Raw genomic sequence first — 16091 nt, 5'->3', positions numbered from 1 at the left:
GGGGGCACCCACTCACTGGAAAAAGAGAAAGGGAGGATTATGGGAGGGAGAGATCATGAGTGGGGCATTTAGAGTAAGTTATAAAAAACAAAAAGCCTAAAAATAAAAAACTTTCATTTAAAAGTTTTAAAAGTCTTAACAAAAGAAAATATAATTCACAAAAACAATACATTTTAAGAGAGAAGTAAAAACCAACAATTACCCAATACACCATTTATTGCAGCAAAGGTATCTACATTATACGCCAAGATTAACCTTGCTTTCTAACTAAACAACAGATAAAGAAAACACAGGTCTCACCTGTAGGTCACATTATTAGTATTGCTGTTGACGTCATTGGCAGGCTTTCCTGGTGAGATGGGTGGGTTTGGAGGGCTCTGGAAGGAGGAAAATAATGAAGTAAATAATACATTTGAATATATAGGAATTGTTAAAAAAAAAAAAAGCCTTATTTCTTGATCTGTTATTTAACTAATAACTAATACAATAAGAAGCACTGCAAGATGATACAACATCACTTTGTCTTTTCCTATCTTCTCTAGAAAGTTGTTCTTCCTAAACCTGCAAGTTTCTCATTGTCAATCTGCAGCTGGTGCCATCCGTCATCTCCGCTTTCTGACGCTTTTCCCATTAACTTAGGAGATAGTTCTGCACACTTTACTTCTCTTCAGGAGCTGCCAGTTTGCTTGACTGTTTCTCAGCATTCCTTGAGGGGCTCTGTGGTTATGTGGAGGTGCTCTCTCTGTAAGGTGAGGGCCCAGGGCAGTGACCTTTGCTGGACAGCAAGCCCATGGGTACCTACAGAGATGCTCACTATATGAGAAAGGCACGAAGCTCTGTGCATGTTCACAGCTCGGAATAGGGTGCTATTTCTCTTTCTGATTGGCTTCACAGAACTTCCTGCTTCTTAGAAATAATTTACTCCATGTTTTAAACCAAACAGAAACACCATGTGTGGAACATACTGCTGAAGTAATCCTTGTCCAGGCTCACAAACTTCTCAGTTTAGAATGTGGGATGCACAGCAGCACTGCTGTCATCCATTTGAGATCCACCACATTCCAGATCCTTTTTCTTGACAATATGTGAATCTAAAGCTCACAGGTTTTGTTTTGTTTTTTCAAGTCAACCTTAAAAATGGCTTTGTTTGGGGAAGACCGATTATCTCTTGAAAAGCCATTATTCTCCCAGGAAAGGAAAACAGGCACTTTCTCTTCCAATCTATGGAGTTGACAAAAAGTAACTCACACAGGCAGTTGTCATCAATTAATGTATTGGCCATAGACCTAAGCGAGACGCAAGCCCTCTGCATGGTGAGTACAGGCAACAAGAACAGTAACTCGGGTGCTTCAGAGGAGGAAGGACGACGTGCTATGGAATTATGTCAATAATGAAAAGGGCTCTATGACTAATGACGACAGTTAGCAATCATCATGTAACAGATAATGGAGCTATCAAAACACAGAATGTTGTTTACTTAACTAAAAATAAACTTAAAACTGCTATACTAAATTAGGAATAAAAATGTAATGGAATAATAAAGAAATAACAAAGAAGAAAGCAAGCAAGGTGAGACAAGTCCCTACAGCATGAGCTCTGTTCTGTGAGACAGAGCTGCTTGAATCTAGGCTACCATACAACCCTCTCCAGGTAAGGAAGGCCTGACACTTCTGATTCTCCCGCCTCCTTCCTCTCAGGTGCTGGCGCATCATGCCCTGTCCCAAGTCATGCTGGGATGGATTCCAGTGTTTCTTGCATGCTAGTCAAGCACACTCCAACCAAGCTATACACCCAGCCTTTAAAAAAATAATGTTGCCAGGCGGTGGTAGTGCACGCCTTTAATCCCAGTGCTTAGAAGGCAGAGGCAGGTGGATTTCTGAGTTCGAAGCCTGCCTGCTCTACAGAGCATCAGGACAGTCAGGGCTATACAGAGAAACCCTATCTTGAAAAAACAAACAAACAAACAAACAAAAACCTATAATGTTAAAGTCAGAAAACACATCTTCAAAAATTCTGCAACCTCAAACAGATTAATATAAATGTTGACATCTCTAATACAGACAAGAAATAATTAGTCTAAATGTTCAGCTCCAAAACTATATATACTAATATATAGGAAAAAAGCAAATTTCATGGTAAAGGAAATATTAGTATCTCCTAAAAAGCAGCTAAATATGGCAGTTTAAATAAGAATTACCCACAAAGGACCATAGATATGAATGCTTGGTCACCAAGGGTCACTATTAGGAGGTGTGACCTTGCACTGAGGGTGAGCTTGGAGATTTCAGAAGATCAAGCCAGGTAGAGAGTACACGTGTATGTACATGTGTGTCTCCTCTCCTCTGTACTCCCCGACCCTACCTGCCAGTATAGATGGAGAACTCTCGGCCCCTCTCAGCGCCTGTCTATATACATGCTGCTGTACTTTTCACAGTAAGATAAGGGAAACTCTGAATTGGAAGCCAGTTCCCATTACATGTTCTCTTTTCTAAGAGTGGCCACCATCATGGTGTCTCTTCACAGCAACAGAGCATGGATGAAGACTAAACAGAGACTTACTTCTTGTCTTTTCTTAAGATCATCTTTGGCTGCTCCAAAACGTTTGGTTAATCTGGCTATCTTGGCCTAGAAAATAAACAAATAAAAGTCAAGTGGTATACTGTCTGTTAAAGTCTGCTACATGGAGGAGAATCCAAAGACATACGGCTCTGGCTCTTTGAGCAAAGTAAGACAAGATGGTTATAAAATACTAGAAAACAGGAAAATCCCAGGAAACCCACTGTGGTCCCTGAAATACTACCAGGTATAAACAAACCAACAAACGCCAGCCTGCCCTTAACCACAACTGGTGTGTTTGCTCTCAACACCAGGTTATTCTGGAATATGTAAGGCTGTATTTACAGCTATTTTTTAAAATGACTACAGTCACACTAAAGTTTTTACTGAAAACATATAGGCATAGAGGTACACATGTAAGTCATAAGTGATCCCTGGACAAAAGGACTTGGCTATCTATGTACTGTACTGACTCATTTGTACGTGCACTTTCCTACTAGATCTGTGGTTCTCAACCTTCCTAATGCTGCAACCCTTTAACACAGTTCCTCAGGTTGCATGATGCCCAACCATAAAACTATTTCATTACTACTTCACAACTGCAATTTTGCTACTATATGAATTATAAGTACTTAGTATATGAGGGATATCTGATATGTGGCCCAGCAGTGGGAATGTGACACACTGGTTGAGAACCACTGTATTAGAAGCTGATTATAAATATTTTTTTAATTGGATAAATTGAGTGTTTTCCAGTACCTTGCTATAGTCATACAAGGCTGTAGTTATTAGATTTTTTTCTATCAGAATATTTTTATGCTTATTTACAGCAGTGGATTTCTCAATGCCCATTCTTATAGAAGTCTTCTAAATGTTTTTCAGAAAAGCTTTACTGACTCTCTTCTGATAGGCAGATGAGGGCTTATAAATTACCCTTTTGAAAGATGAAGGGAGCTTAGATGGCAAAACAACTCAGTGACCCTGGGCCTTCTAAAGTGAATTGTCACCTGATGAGCTTAGGAAACACACCAGAGCCTCCGAAAGCCCCTCTTCAACAAGGAGTTGGCGTCCCTGCTGTTCCGCTGGCTCTGGATTCATTCTGTGTTATCGCTCACTACAGCTCTCATTCTGTCATAGCCCGTCTGCCCTGTCTCTCATGATGTTACTGCTCCTGCTCTGTCCTCTCCTACACTGTTCTCTATTTCTAATGTCTGCCCTGTCTCTCATGATGTTACTGCTCCTGCTCTGTCCTCTCCTACACTGTTCTCTATTTCTAATGTCTGCCCTGTCTTTCATGTTAATGCTCTTGCACTGTCCTTTCCTACTGTTCTCTATTTCTAAGGATCTCTGGTTTAATTAATTCCCAAGTTTAACACCTATTTCCTGGGCCTTTTTTCTTTCACCTGAGTATAAGACCAAATGTTTCTAACTACTACATTAAATATTTTTACCACATTTAAGGATGTTGTGAAAGATGGCTCAGCACTTCCCAACAAGATGACAACTTAATCCCTCGGAACCACAGAACAGAAAAAGAGCTGTACTTGTCACTCCACATGCTCACTGTGGCATGTCTATACCCACTCACACATATACATATACATACATACTAAATAGACATAATAACAATTTTAACATCTCAGTTTGTTTTTTAAATAACAACTGTCACTATGGCTTTCTCTTCTCTGAGTAAAAGAGTCTGAAACCTCAAGAGAAAGCAGCCAGTTAAGACAACTCTACATAAAACCAGAAGTATCAATCAATAGATACATACATTAAAGTATAGAAACACAGAAATGTGAGAGTTCTCCAAAAAGTTAATAACCCTTTAATTAATGAATCCAAAAAGCAACAAAATGGCTGAAATGCCAAAGAATTCAAAAACAGTAATTTTAAAAAGAACAAGCACCTCAGTGAAAAAAGATGAAGTTAAATGGAATAGCCAGTGGTGGTGGCACACGCCTTTAATCCCAGCACTTCGGAGGCAGAGGCAGGTGGATTTCTGAGTTTGAGGTCAGCCTGGTCTACAGAGTGAGTTCCAGGACAGTCGGGGCTACACAGAGAAACACTGTCTCGGAAAAATAAAATAAAATAAAATAAAATTTGGGCACTTAGATAACAAATTCAAATTTAACAAAGAGAGATTCTGTGGAATAATATATAATTAATGGAAATACTCGAAATGAAAAGGTCATTTATATAACCTCCATAGAAGCATCATCCAAGGAGCTTGTCAATCAGAAGAAAGAATACCAGAAATTGAAAACAAGTAAAGAAATTCTTATATCCATATAACAATAAAGGAAAATAAGAATAATGAACCATGACCACAAATTTCAGGAACTCTGATCAAGAGACCAAACTTAATCTATGAGGTACAGGAACTGAGATGCAAACTAAAAGCACAGAAAATCTATTCAGTCACATTACAGCAGAAAATTTCTCTGATTTAGAAGAAGATATGGACCTTCACATATAAGAGGTATTTAAACTCTAATCAGACAGAAAGACATTCTTCATGTCACATTGTAGTTAAATTATCAAGAGTATTCAACAAAGAATGTTGAAAGTTTCAAAAGTGAAGGGCCATCTTAGGAAAATTCATTAGAATTTTAATACACTGAAAAACCTAAAGCCAAGGAATCGTGGAATGATATTTCAGGTAAATCACTATCAAACAGGTTATTATATTTGAAAAAGTTCTCCTCTAAATTGCAATGAAAGGAGAGGGGGGGAAAGGCATTCTAAGATGAACAAACACTGTATCACACCATGGCTACTTAGTCAAAATTAGAGCATCCGACATACACAAAGAACAAAGTTTAGAAAAGAATGAATTCCATGAGAAAATATGTGCAAGCAGAGCTAGGAAATGAAACAGGTTTAACATAGTGACCCAGCAAACTTTTAAGATGAGGAAGAAAGAGTGTTCAAATCAACTGAGGAGCAAGGACCACGAAGACAGAATTCTAAGAATAAGAATATAATTATCAGTAATAAACATAAATCATCTTTACTCTGCAGTTCAAAGATACAGACAGGCTGTTTGATCAGGCTAAATTTAGAGAGGGAAGAAAACACCAACTGATTACTGCCTGCAAGAAACACATCACACTGTAAAAAATAGTTAATATGAAAAAATGGAAAATGATAATCCAAAGAAATGGTAACGGAAAGCAAGCTGGGGTAGATACCTACACATCCGATAAGGTAGAACTTAAGCCAAAGTTGGAATTAAAAAGATGATGATGATGATGATGATGACGACGACGACGATGATGATAAAAGGAGGACTCATTCTATATCCATTTTTATTCTCCCTGCAGAATTACTGGGAAATATACTAAACTTTTTTTCAGGGGGAACTCAAATGATTGAATAAAGAAACTCTTGGGCAGGGAGTGAAAAAGCAGGAGTTAGGGATATGGTTCAGTTGGCAGAATGTTTGCCCAGCATGAACAAGGCCTTGAGTTTGATCCCCATCACCACATAAACCAGGTATGCTCATAATCCTAGCACTCACAGGGGGCTAGGGATCCAGAATTTCAAGACCATCAAACTATATGCAGAAAAAAATATTTATTTTTAATATAGATTAGGAAATATCTTTTTCTTTTAATTTTATGTGTACAAATATTTCCACCAGCATGTATGTACGTATGTATAACATGTATGTGTCTTTTGCTCAAGGAGACCAGTTAAAAAGCATTGGATCCTCTGGAACTGGAGTTACAGACAGTTATGAGTTACCATATGGGTGGTGAGAACTGAACCTAAGTCCTCTCTGAAAGAGCAGCCAATGCTCTTAACCACCAAGTCATCTCTCCAACACAATAAACTATCATTAAGGCCTAATATCCACAGAGAAAGTATACTGAAGCAAAAATAATCCCCCCCACCTCCACCCCCAAGAAAAACTTCTTTTAAGTACAAATTTTGGTGATTTCGGAGTCTCTGCTATGGATTAAACTATAGCAAAGCTCATATTATAAAGTCTGTAACAGTCCCTCAGGGTCACTGCAAAAGTAATTAACTAACGCGAAGTCGTGCTGGACTGGGGTTTCCCCATCTAATCTAATGAATGTAACTGGTGCCTTCAAAATAGAAATGTGGATACAACATCCACACAAAGAGAATAGCTTCTACAGGAAAAAGCAGGAATGGAAAGGATGCCTCCACAAAGCTGTCAACAACCATGAGAAGACACGGCATGGCATGCACCCTTCCACACAATACCAGGCCTCAAGAGAAAGCTCTTCTGCTGACGCCTTCATCCTGGGCCTCCATCTCCAACTGTGAGGGAACACATTTCATTCGGTAAAGCATCCAGCTAGATAAAAGTTCTGTTTTCACAGCAGCCCCAGCAAAACTAGTAACAGACACTTTTTCTTCTCACAGAGAATGTAAACATACTTTGTGCTCAATTAGTATGAAGTGGCAGCACAAGCTCAGAAGATAAATTATAATGAACCCAGGTACAAGGTTATAGACCGGATCCATGGACAGACCTGCAGCTCGGTGAGCACTGCCTTATGCCTCTTGTTGCACTCTATCTTCTCCACTCGTGTTTTTAATTCTGCCAACGTCTTATCAAACACAGCACACTGCAGGGCACACAGTTTTTCTTGTAGCAACCACTGTATGACCTAAAAAGATTAAAAAAAAAAAAGTCCTTTGTTACAAAAAAGCAATTCAGCAAACAAAACAAAAACAGTAAATACTAACGTCTAATAACAACATAAACTTAATGAATAAAACATGATCAACTAATTTAAAGAATAAAATCTAAAACTCAAGCCAGGCGGTGGTGGCGCATGCCTTTAATCCCAGCACTTGGGAGGCAGAGGCAGGCGGATTTCTGAGTTCAAGGCCAGCCTGGTCTACAGAGTGAATTCCAGGACAGCCAGGGCTACACAGAGAAACCCTGTCTCAAAAAAAAAAAAAAAAAATCCAAAACTCAATGCTACCTAAGATTCTCTACAACCTCAAAAGGAAAGTACATGCTAAGAATAACATTTCCAGAGACTAGAATTCTGAAGATAACTTGAAGCTGTAGCATGTTCTCATTTTCCTTATTATGCTGAACGCAGAAAAACAAAATTTGTTAAAAAGAACAAGATTTTTCTAAACTATTAATGATTGGAAACTGATACATTTTAAAGGTGCATGAAAAATGCCACTACAGTATCAGAATTGATAAAATATTTCTAAATGCTTATTCAAAGGTCCACTATTACTCTATTTGGTCCACAATGAACAGGAGCCTGGCTCTGTCTGGCGGTCTGTCTTCACACCTGTGAACTCTGTTCTACTGATAGAAATGTCAACCCACGGGCATTCTTCACTCCTCAAAGCTCATCTTCACAATTCTATCAGCACTGTATTCATTGCTACTTCAACATGCATAAGAGGAAGGCATGTGGTGACAGCATTTTTATTGCATTATTTCTTAATATTTCTTTTTAAAGAAAGCAGAGTTGTACTAGTGTCTCAGCGGGAGAAATTTCAGGTTATTAATTTATAACTAAGTACTTAAGACCCTGAAAGTTTGGTGACGCATACCTGTACTCACATCACCTGCACGATTAAGGTCAGCCTGGGCTATAACTTGGATATAGCCTAAGCTACTATGAACTAATGCCTCATGGGAGGAGAAGACTGAGAGATCCAGAGACAGAGGCCTGAGGTTCATGTCTCTCTACAAAAGGGATCTGAACACATTAATGTGCATATATATGATGTACCAAGCAGGTATGTGAACATGTTAATGTGCATGTGTATGATATACCAAGCAGGTATGTGTGCTCATAAATGTACCCATGGACTACAGAGGTCAACACTGGGTATCTTCCATGATTCTTCAGTTTTGAAACGGTATCTCATATTGGATGAGCTGAAGTATACCAACTGGCTAGACTGGCTGGCCCCTGGCACCCCCAAAGTTGCCTCCCTTAGCTTCCCAGTGCACTAGCTGGAAGCAAAGCGCCACACACCTGGCTTATATGGGTGCATCCGGTGAGAACTGGGAACTTGTGCGGGCATACTATTTATCCTCTGAGACATCTCCCCTTTCTCACACTTCAAAAACTACATATAACACTAATTATTTTCAATATATATTGATGCTAGCATAACATATACAGGGGAAGTTTCAAAAAAATCTTTACTTCTGAACATTCACATTTCCTAATCCATCTGAAGTTGTCTCTATCACGCGTTAAACAAACATGAAAAAGGGTTTTAGAATGTACCAAATTAATATTATAAAGTCTACTAAAGTTTGCTTCTTCTGCATTGTAAAATAATGTTCATATAGAAAGAAAAATGTTCAAAAACCTTAATTTTTTTAATAGTAATGTCACAGCTCCCTTCTATTTTAATATTTACTACCATATTTTAAAATAAACATATTGTAGCAAAATAGTCAGAGGAATAAAATTTATCATAGATTTCATAGCTTGTCATTGTTTTTAAGCTAACTAGATTATGTCAAGGTAAACACAGAATAATAGGACCATGCTGAAAATCTCCAAGCATACAGCCACATTCTTGACACATTGAAATGCAATGTGTGCCACCTTTTGAAGTTTCTGGTTGATGTCTCCTTTGGCTGTGATCTTTACTTCAAACTCAGCCTCATATTCTTCCTCATTATATCGCCGGCGTTTGGACTGCACGCTGTCCATGTCTTCTGACTTAGAACGTTTTCGCCTGGAAAATTCATCTGAGGAAAACAAAGCAACCAGCACTGCTGAGTCCGCTGTCTGAGTTATAGCCTTCACACTGCGGTCAATCATCCTACCCTCAAGATCACATGAACTCAGCAGGCATACAACTCAGCACGACAAACACAACTTCCCAACTGCTTAGCAAGGCACACTGAAGACAGCATTCTTTCCTGGAAACATTTTAACATTAAGATAGAGAGCTGTCTCTAGGTTTGCCATGCAGATAGGAAGCCTCCAGGTTTTGCTCTCTGCTGAATTCCACAGAACACAGGAAACAGCCATCACTGTGCGCACGGATCTATTAGCTATGTCATTCTGAAGTACTTAATCCTCCTCCTGTGAAAACAGCTGTAAGACAGTCATTGTGACTGAGCCATTCCCTAGTCACTCGACCTTTTGAGCAGTAACAGGACTCTAAGAGGGATTTAACATTTAAGTAGAGTTCATATACATATACATAGCAAAATGAGTGCCACAAAAGTACATGTGCTACAGGACATTCAAAGATTTTACTTAAATCATTTTTTCAAATGTTAATATTCATGAAGTCATTTGAAATTTTGTACTGGCTTTTCAGCATATTCCACACTTTTTATGGTCATACCAAAGCTTCTCCACAAATAGAATCTATTTCCTTTGATTTTTAAAATGATGTTCAGGAAACAAGGCAGGGAGAAGCTCAAACATATTCACATCTATCTATGCATTTATCTAATATAGTTCTACTTTACAATTTTTTAAAATAGACATAATAAAACAAAATAAAACCCTGGCTTCTAGTTTTTTCTAAGTCTATGGCATCAGATCTAGCATTCCTTCCTCATGCATCTGCTGCAGACAGAAATACTGCAATTCACTGATAACAAGGCAAGTCCTCCTGCTCTAAGCTTAAGAACAGCTTATGACACTGGTGCCTTAGAGAGTAAGTCTAAATACTCTCAACATAATGATTAACATAAACAAATACAATAAACACATTAGCATCAAAATAATACATCCAAAGATCCCTGAGCTACTAATGAACAACATCAGGAATTGTAGCTTAAATTTAGAAAAATCGATCATCTGTGGAGAGAAAGGGGAGCCCACGGCTGAGGCCACACTAAGGCAGGAGCTGGTACACGCATACTTCTCAAGGGTGGCTGCTCCTCGGCCGGCACTCGCTCCTCGGCCGGCACTCGCTCCTCGGCCGGCACTCGCTCCTTGGCCGGCACTCGCTCCTCGGCCAGCACTTGCTCCTTGGCCTCCTCAGCCGGCAGTCGCTCCTCGGCCGGCAGTCGCTCCTCGGCCAGCACTCGCACTCGCTCCTCCTCCACTGCTTTGCTGTCCTTCTCATTCTTTTCTCCCTCTGTCAGGACAAATGTGGAGAAGGGAGTCTTATTTCTATGGAAATTAGGAATACCTCATTAATTCACATTTTTGGTCACCATTTGGGGTACCAAACAATTGTTTTGCAAAACTGAAGTCACAGAATAAGAACTGTAGAGAACATATGAGCACAACCTGAGAAGCTAAAGACCAAGTTCACATTCAAACTGTGTTTCTGCCTAAGCTGACATGAAAACACGAGATCTCACAGCCAACAATTTCACCTATTAATTTCCCATCATCAGTAACAACCGTTATAAATCACTCAGATTTCTTTACTTTCTGTTATTAAAATAAACGAGAGCCAGCAAGGTAGCTCAGAGAGTAAGGACTCCTGGCAGCAAGCCTGCCGTCAGTTCCCAAGCCGTACACGGGGGAAGGAGCGAACTGACTTGTTATCCTGACCTTCACATATACGCTCACCACCTAACAAGAAATAGACGTAATAAAGCTAAAGCAGTAGTTCAGACAATCAAAACAATGATAAACAACACACTAGTCAATTCTAAACAAATCAAAAATCTCCTATGCTGAATTACCATTTTTCAGATCTTCCTACTAGAGTCATGGCACTTATGATAGAACATATATTGAGTTTTAGAATAAATTACAAGAACTGGAATGTATGCTACAGTTTTACATTGTATCATAGAAAGAACTCTGATATGAAAAAATGTTAACAGATTCTTACTCGGAAGTAGGGCCCATATTTCTTTCACTTTCTGCTCAGTCTCTAGGGATTGTGCAAACTGCCTTTTGGAAAGATTGAGTGTTTATGTGGGTGGGGTATGTGCATGCGCGCGCGCGCGCGCGCGCGTGTGTGTGTGTGTGTGTGTGTGTGTGTGTGTGTGTGTGCATGCGTGTATAGGTAGGTAGGTACATGCAGAGCCAGAGTGCCGGCTTTCTAGAGCTAGAGTTATAGGTGGTTCTGAGGTACCATGTGGGTGCTGGGAACCCAACTTCCGTCCTCTGCAGGAATAGCAAATTAATATTCAGTAGTGAGTCACCTCTAACATAAAACAGTAATCAAATACTCTTGGACACAAACAATTGGTGCATCACTACAGAAGGTATTGGGGGTTCTAAAACTCATCCATTACAAAGCTTATTAGCTCACCAGTTCTTATAAGCTCCATCCCGCTGCTTAGGCAAGGGTGTTATGACGCCTCTATTCTTCTCAAGAACTGCCTTCTCACTAAGTTCCTACATTTTCATAGTTCTAACTTCCATAAACTTCGCTCTAATCTGTCAAAACTAGACTGTAAGCTCACTAAAGGTGAGTGACCAGATCTTATAATTCTGGGAACACCAAAACCTTTGAGGACTCAAATAATATCTTCCTGGCAGCATTACATTTAATAAGTTACTTTCCTTTTAATGGCCAAAAAGTACAAGTCTGACACCATACTATTTATTGTTGTCCTGTAGAAATAAAATAACTCTATGTAATATACAAAACAGGCTTGCCTCTGGTCCTACTAAACTATACAAGACTCTGATGGGCCACAGCCTGCCAACCTCTTGCTTTGGAATAAATCTGTAAGGATATTTAAAAACATACACACAAAACAAACAAACAAAAAAACCCCACAAAGTCCTATAGATTACTTGAAAAAAATATACCATTTTGGAGGAGAGGGGGAAAAAGTAACAGGTAATCCATATAGAAGCAAGTACAAAAGGCCAGTAAACATATTTTTAATCTTGCAAAATACATCAGAAAAATGTGGCCTCAGGAAAACCTACCTTCTCCACATATTTTCTAAGCTTTACACCAGTACAATAGTGTAAATGTTATCTTTCACATTAGTGGTTCTTAACCTGTAGGTTGCAACCCCTTTGGGGTCAAATGATCCTTTCGTGGGGTCAGCTAAGACCATCTGCATATAAAATATTTACATTATAATGAAAAACAATAGCAAAATTAGTTATAAAGTAGTAACAAAAATAATTTTGTGACTGGGGGGTCACCACTTCCTGAGGAATTGCAGTAGGCCGCAGCACTAGGAAGACTGAGGGCTAATGCTCTATGTGAAGTTTGAGAACAGCCAGGCTTTTAACAGGAGAAGAAACAGGGTGTTAGCTTTGTACATAAGCTTGGAGGGCTTGATCTCAAAGTGAAGAAAGAGATCAAATAGCAACTAAAGAATGTATATGGCCAGGAGGTGGTAGCACACGCCTTTAATCCCAGCACTTGGGAGGCAGAGGCTGGCGGATTTCTGAGATGGAGGCCAACCTGGAATTCACAGAGTGAATTCTAGGACAGCCAGGGCTACACAGAGAAACCCTGTCTTGAAAAGAAAAAATAAAATAAAATAAAAAAAGAATGTATATGATGAAATGCATACTGATGTTAGGATAAACATACACCCACTAATGTCTCAACTTTTCCAGAAAAGGAAATACTAGGTTAGTCTCCTTAGACTATCATTTTAATCATTTAGAAAGTATCAGTTATCATTTAGCAATTTTCAACAGCTTGTCTCTGGATATACTATAAACATTAGTTCTTCTAATTTTATAAAAATAAGTCTATTTGTTTTATTAATGTTTTGAGAATGGTTCTCATGTAGCCTAGTCTGGCCTCAAACTACTTATACAGCCACAAGTTAACTTTGAACTCCTTGGTCCCCCACTTCTGCCCTTCCTTGTAGCTGCATTTCTATAAAATCTTACTCATGGATCACTAATATTGATATTATTGAGCATGTTTTATTAAACAACATTAAAGCAAATAAAAATCCTTAATCAGCTAACCTGGAGCACTCATCTTATTCTGTGCTAGAACTTCAGACTCATCTTTTCCACACGAAATATCCTCTTCATCAGAAAGGACTAAAAAGGCTTCTTTTGGCAAATTCTCACTACTTTCTTGTTTTGAGGGCGAGCCAAAAGAAGCCTCCATTTTATCCTCCAAATCTTGACTTGTGTCGACTGGAAGGAGAGAAGTTTTTGAGAAGCAACTGAGTTCATCCTCAGAGGGTGCAAGTTTTTCCAAAATAGGGATGATCTCATCTGTTTCCATCGAATCTGTGTTGTCTAAGATGGTCTCCTTCTTGTCCTCCTTGGTGGGGTTCTCACTCACAGCGTCTACGAGTTCTGTTGGACTTTTGTGCCCATCCTTCTCGCTTTGGTCAACTTCCATGCTGCTGGAGATGGCCTCTTCTTCAAGAGCAGGCTCAGCAATGGGGTCTTCCTCTACCTTCTTCGGAGTCTCTGGAGGTAGATGGGAACAAATAATTGCACTGTGTGTTTCCAGAGTTCCTTCCTTCTCACTGACATCACTGCTCACTTTCTTTCCCTCATCAAATGAGTCTTTCCTTTGAATTTGGTCTAAGTTTTCATTGTCTTCATTCTTGTCTGAACAATCATCACTGTTATTGCTACTCTGCTCTGCCTTGTCAGGGTCAGGACCTGTTTCACAAACTGGCACTGAACTTGGTTTCAAAGTGTCAGTGGCTGATTCCGTAGAGAGATCCCCAGGAGTCAGTTCACCAGAAGCCAGTCTGCTGCAGACAGACCTATGAAGGGATTCCTCACTAGAAGGCAGACCATCAGAAGGCAAATCACCAGAGGTGGCACAATCAACCAAAGCTGATTCCCCAGGGGCAAGTTCACAAGATGCCACTACACTGGTGACTGGCTCATCTGAAGCTGCCTCACTTGTAGCTGCTTCATGAGATACTGGCTCACCAGCAACTGGTTCACCAGAAGCGGAATCACCACAGACAAGATCACCAGAGACGGGTTCTTCACAAACAGTATCTCCAGAGATGGGGTCACTACAGGTAGGGTCACTACAGGTGGGGTCACTGGAAGAGGGATTGCTAGAGGAGGGATCACTGGAGGGAGGTTCCTCACAGTCTGCAGACTCAGCAGCATCCTGGACTCTCGTAGCCAGCTCTCCTGCAGCCAGATCACCAGAGCCTGGGTTATCAGAGGCCGGGTTGTCAGAGGCTAGGGTACCACAACCTGCGTTGTCAGAGGCTGGGGTACCAGAAAGTGGTTCAGTGGTTACTTTAGAAGCAAGATCGGAAGTTATACTAGGGGACAAAGCTTCATTATTCAAATCTTCTTGCTTGTTTTTTACACCAACACTGGGGATACAAGGTGTTTCTTTCCATTCTGTTTTACTTTCTTCAGATTCAAAACAAATCCCATCAATTCCATTCACTTCTTCTCTATCTTGAATACAATCTGTATTTTCCAAAGGTGAAGTGGGATCCAAGTCTCCATTCTCATGGTTCCCATTCAGCAGCTTCCCGTCAGTCCTCAGCAGCTCCTCTTTGGCTTTGTGCACAGCATCAAGCTGCAGCCGATCACTCACTCTCATTGTTTTTCGAGCCTTGAAGACTTTTTTCTGAGGTTCTTCTACACTATCCATTTTGAATCTTTAAATAAAAAGAAAAGAATTTTAATAAATTGAGATAAAAGTCATTTAATTACAGATTTAATGAAAATTAAAAAGTGAACAATTTAGATCATATAAATTTAAAACAACAATAAAACCTGAACCCTTACTCTGTCATAGTTCTCATATTTACTAGTCACATAATAGAAATGACAAAACTATGCACACCAGAACATCAATATAGGAGAATGAAGAGGGACTGGAGCTAATTTTTATTCTCAATACATGAGTTAAAAATGAGAAGCTTCCAGAGAGCACAGCCAGCTGTAGAAAAGGCTGACGGGGGAGGGGAGAGGAAGGGAAGGAGCAGGAGGTTAGCTACAGGTAGACTAAATAAAACACATGAAAATGTGTACCCGTATGCACATACATGCCCTCTCCCCAAGAGGGAAAGCGGTTTCCCTCTTTTACTGATATACTTACTTCCCAGCACCACCCAATCAAGAATGAGGCTCTACTTTTAAATGCCACAAAACAACCTATTCTATATTATCTCAAGTTTTAACACCCTTAATAATATACCTTACCTAAAATAAATAAGCAACCTAAGTTGTTAACAGTGAGTGTTTTTCAATAATAAGCCTAACCTATTTGTCAGAGACCAATACAGCTCTAAGAACATGACGCTTTGTCAAAGAAAGTCCAGATTACGCTACATTCAGCATTCACTTTCTGAATTTAATTCAATAATTCAAACAGTTCTTAGTGCCTTCTTTTTATTTAAATTAAAATACTTAGAAAAATCCTCTTTCAACTATACAAAAACCTTCAAACAAAATCACACTGGTAGTACTTTAAGACTCTAGAATTCGAGCAGGGTCGGAGCAAGCTGGGCTGGAGCTCAATTCCCAGCAGCCAAAGGATGGCTCACGGCCATCTGTACAGCTACAGTGTACTCATACACATAAAATAAATAAATAAATCTTTAAAAAAAAAAAAGAGTCTAGAATTTACAGTTGGAGATTATCTTAAAACCCAGGGATTTCCAATGCATGCTGATCAGTGCTCTGCCAGTGAACTACATCCCA

General features: G+C 39.5%; 1 protein-coding gene across 2 annotated transcripts in view; it reads right to left on the bottom strand.

Annotated features, from left to right (window-relative positions):
- The window catches only part of Atf7ip (activating transcription factor 7 interacting protein), an 86641-nt gene that overhangs the window by 28777 nt on the left and 41773 nt on the right, over positions 1 to 16091 (bottom strand). For both annotated transcript variants that reach the window (XM_031383673.1, XM_031383672.1), the window contains exons 2-7: positions 13410 to 15043; positions 10414 to 10632; positions 9135 to 9280; positions 7065 to 7202; positions 2560 to 2625; positions 301 to 377 (exon numbers count right to left, since the gene is read on the bottom strand). In XM_031383673.1, coding sequence (XP_031239533.1) covers positions 301 to 377; positions 2560 to 2625; positions 7065 to 7202; positions 9135 to 9280; positions 10414 to 10632; positions 13410 to 15036 — 2273 coding nt within the window. In that variant the 5' untranslated portion in view covers positions 15037 to 15043. The remainder of the gene's footprint in view (positions 1 to 300; positions 378 to 2559; positions 2626 to 7064; positions 7203 to 9134; positions 9281 to 10413; positions 10633 to 13409; positions 15044 to 16091) is intronic.

This window comes from Mastomys coucha, unplaced genomic scaffold (genome assembly GCF_008632895.1).
Source record: "Mastomys coucha isolate ucsf_1 unplaced genomic scaffold, UCSF_Mcou_1 pScaffold20, whole genome shotgun sequence".
NCBI lineage: Eukaryota > Metazoa > Chordata > Mammalia > Rodentia > Muridae > Mastomys > Mastomys coucha.
The sequence above is the reverse complement of the archived record's forward strand: the minus strand, read 5'-3'. Positions and strand labels throughout refer to the sequence as shown.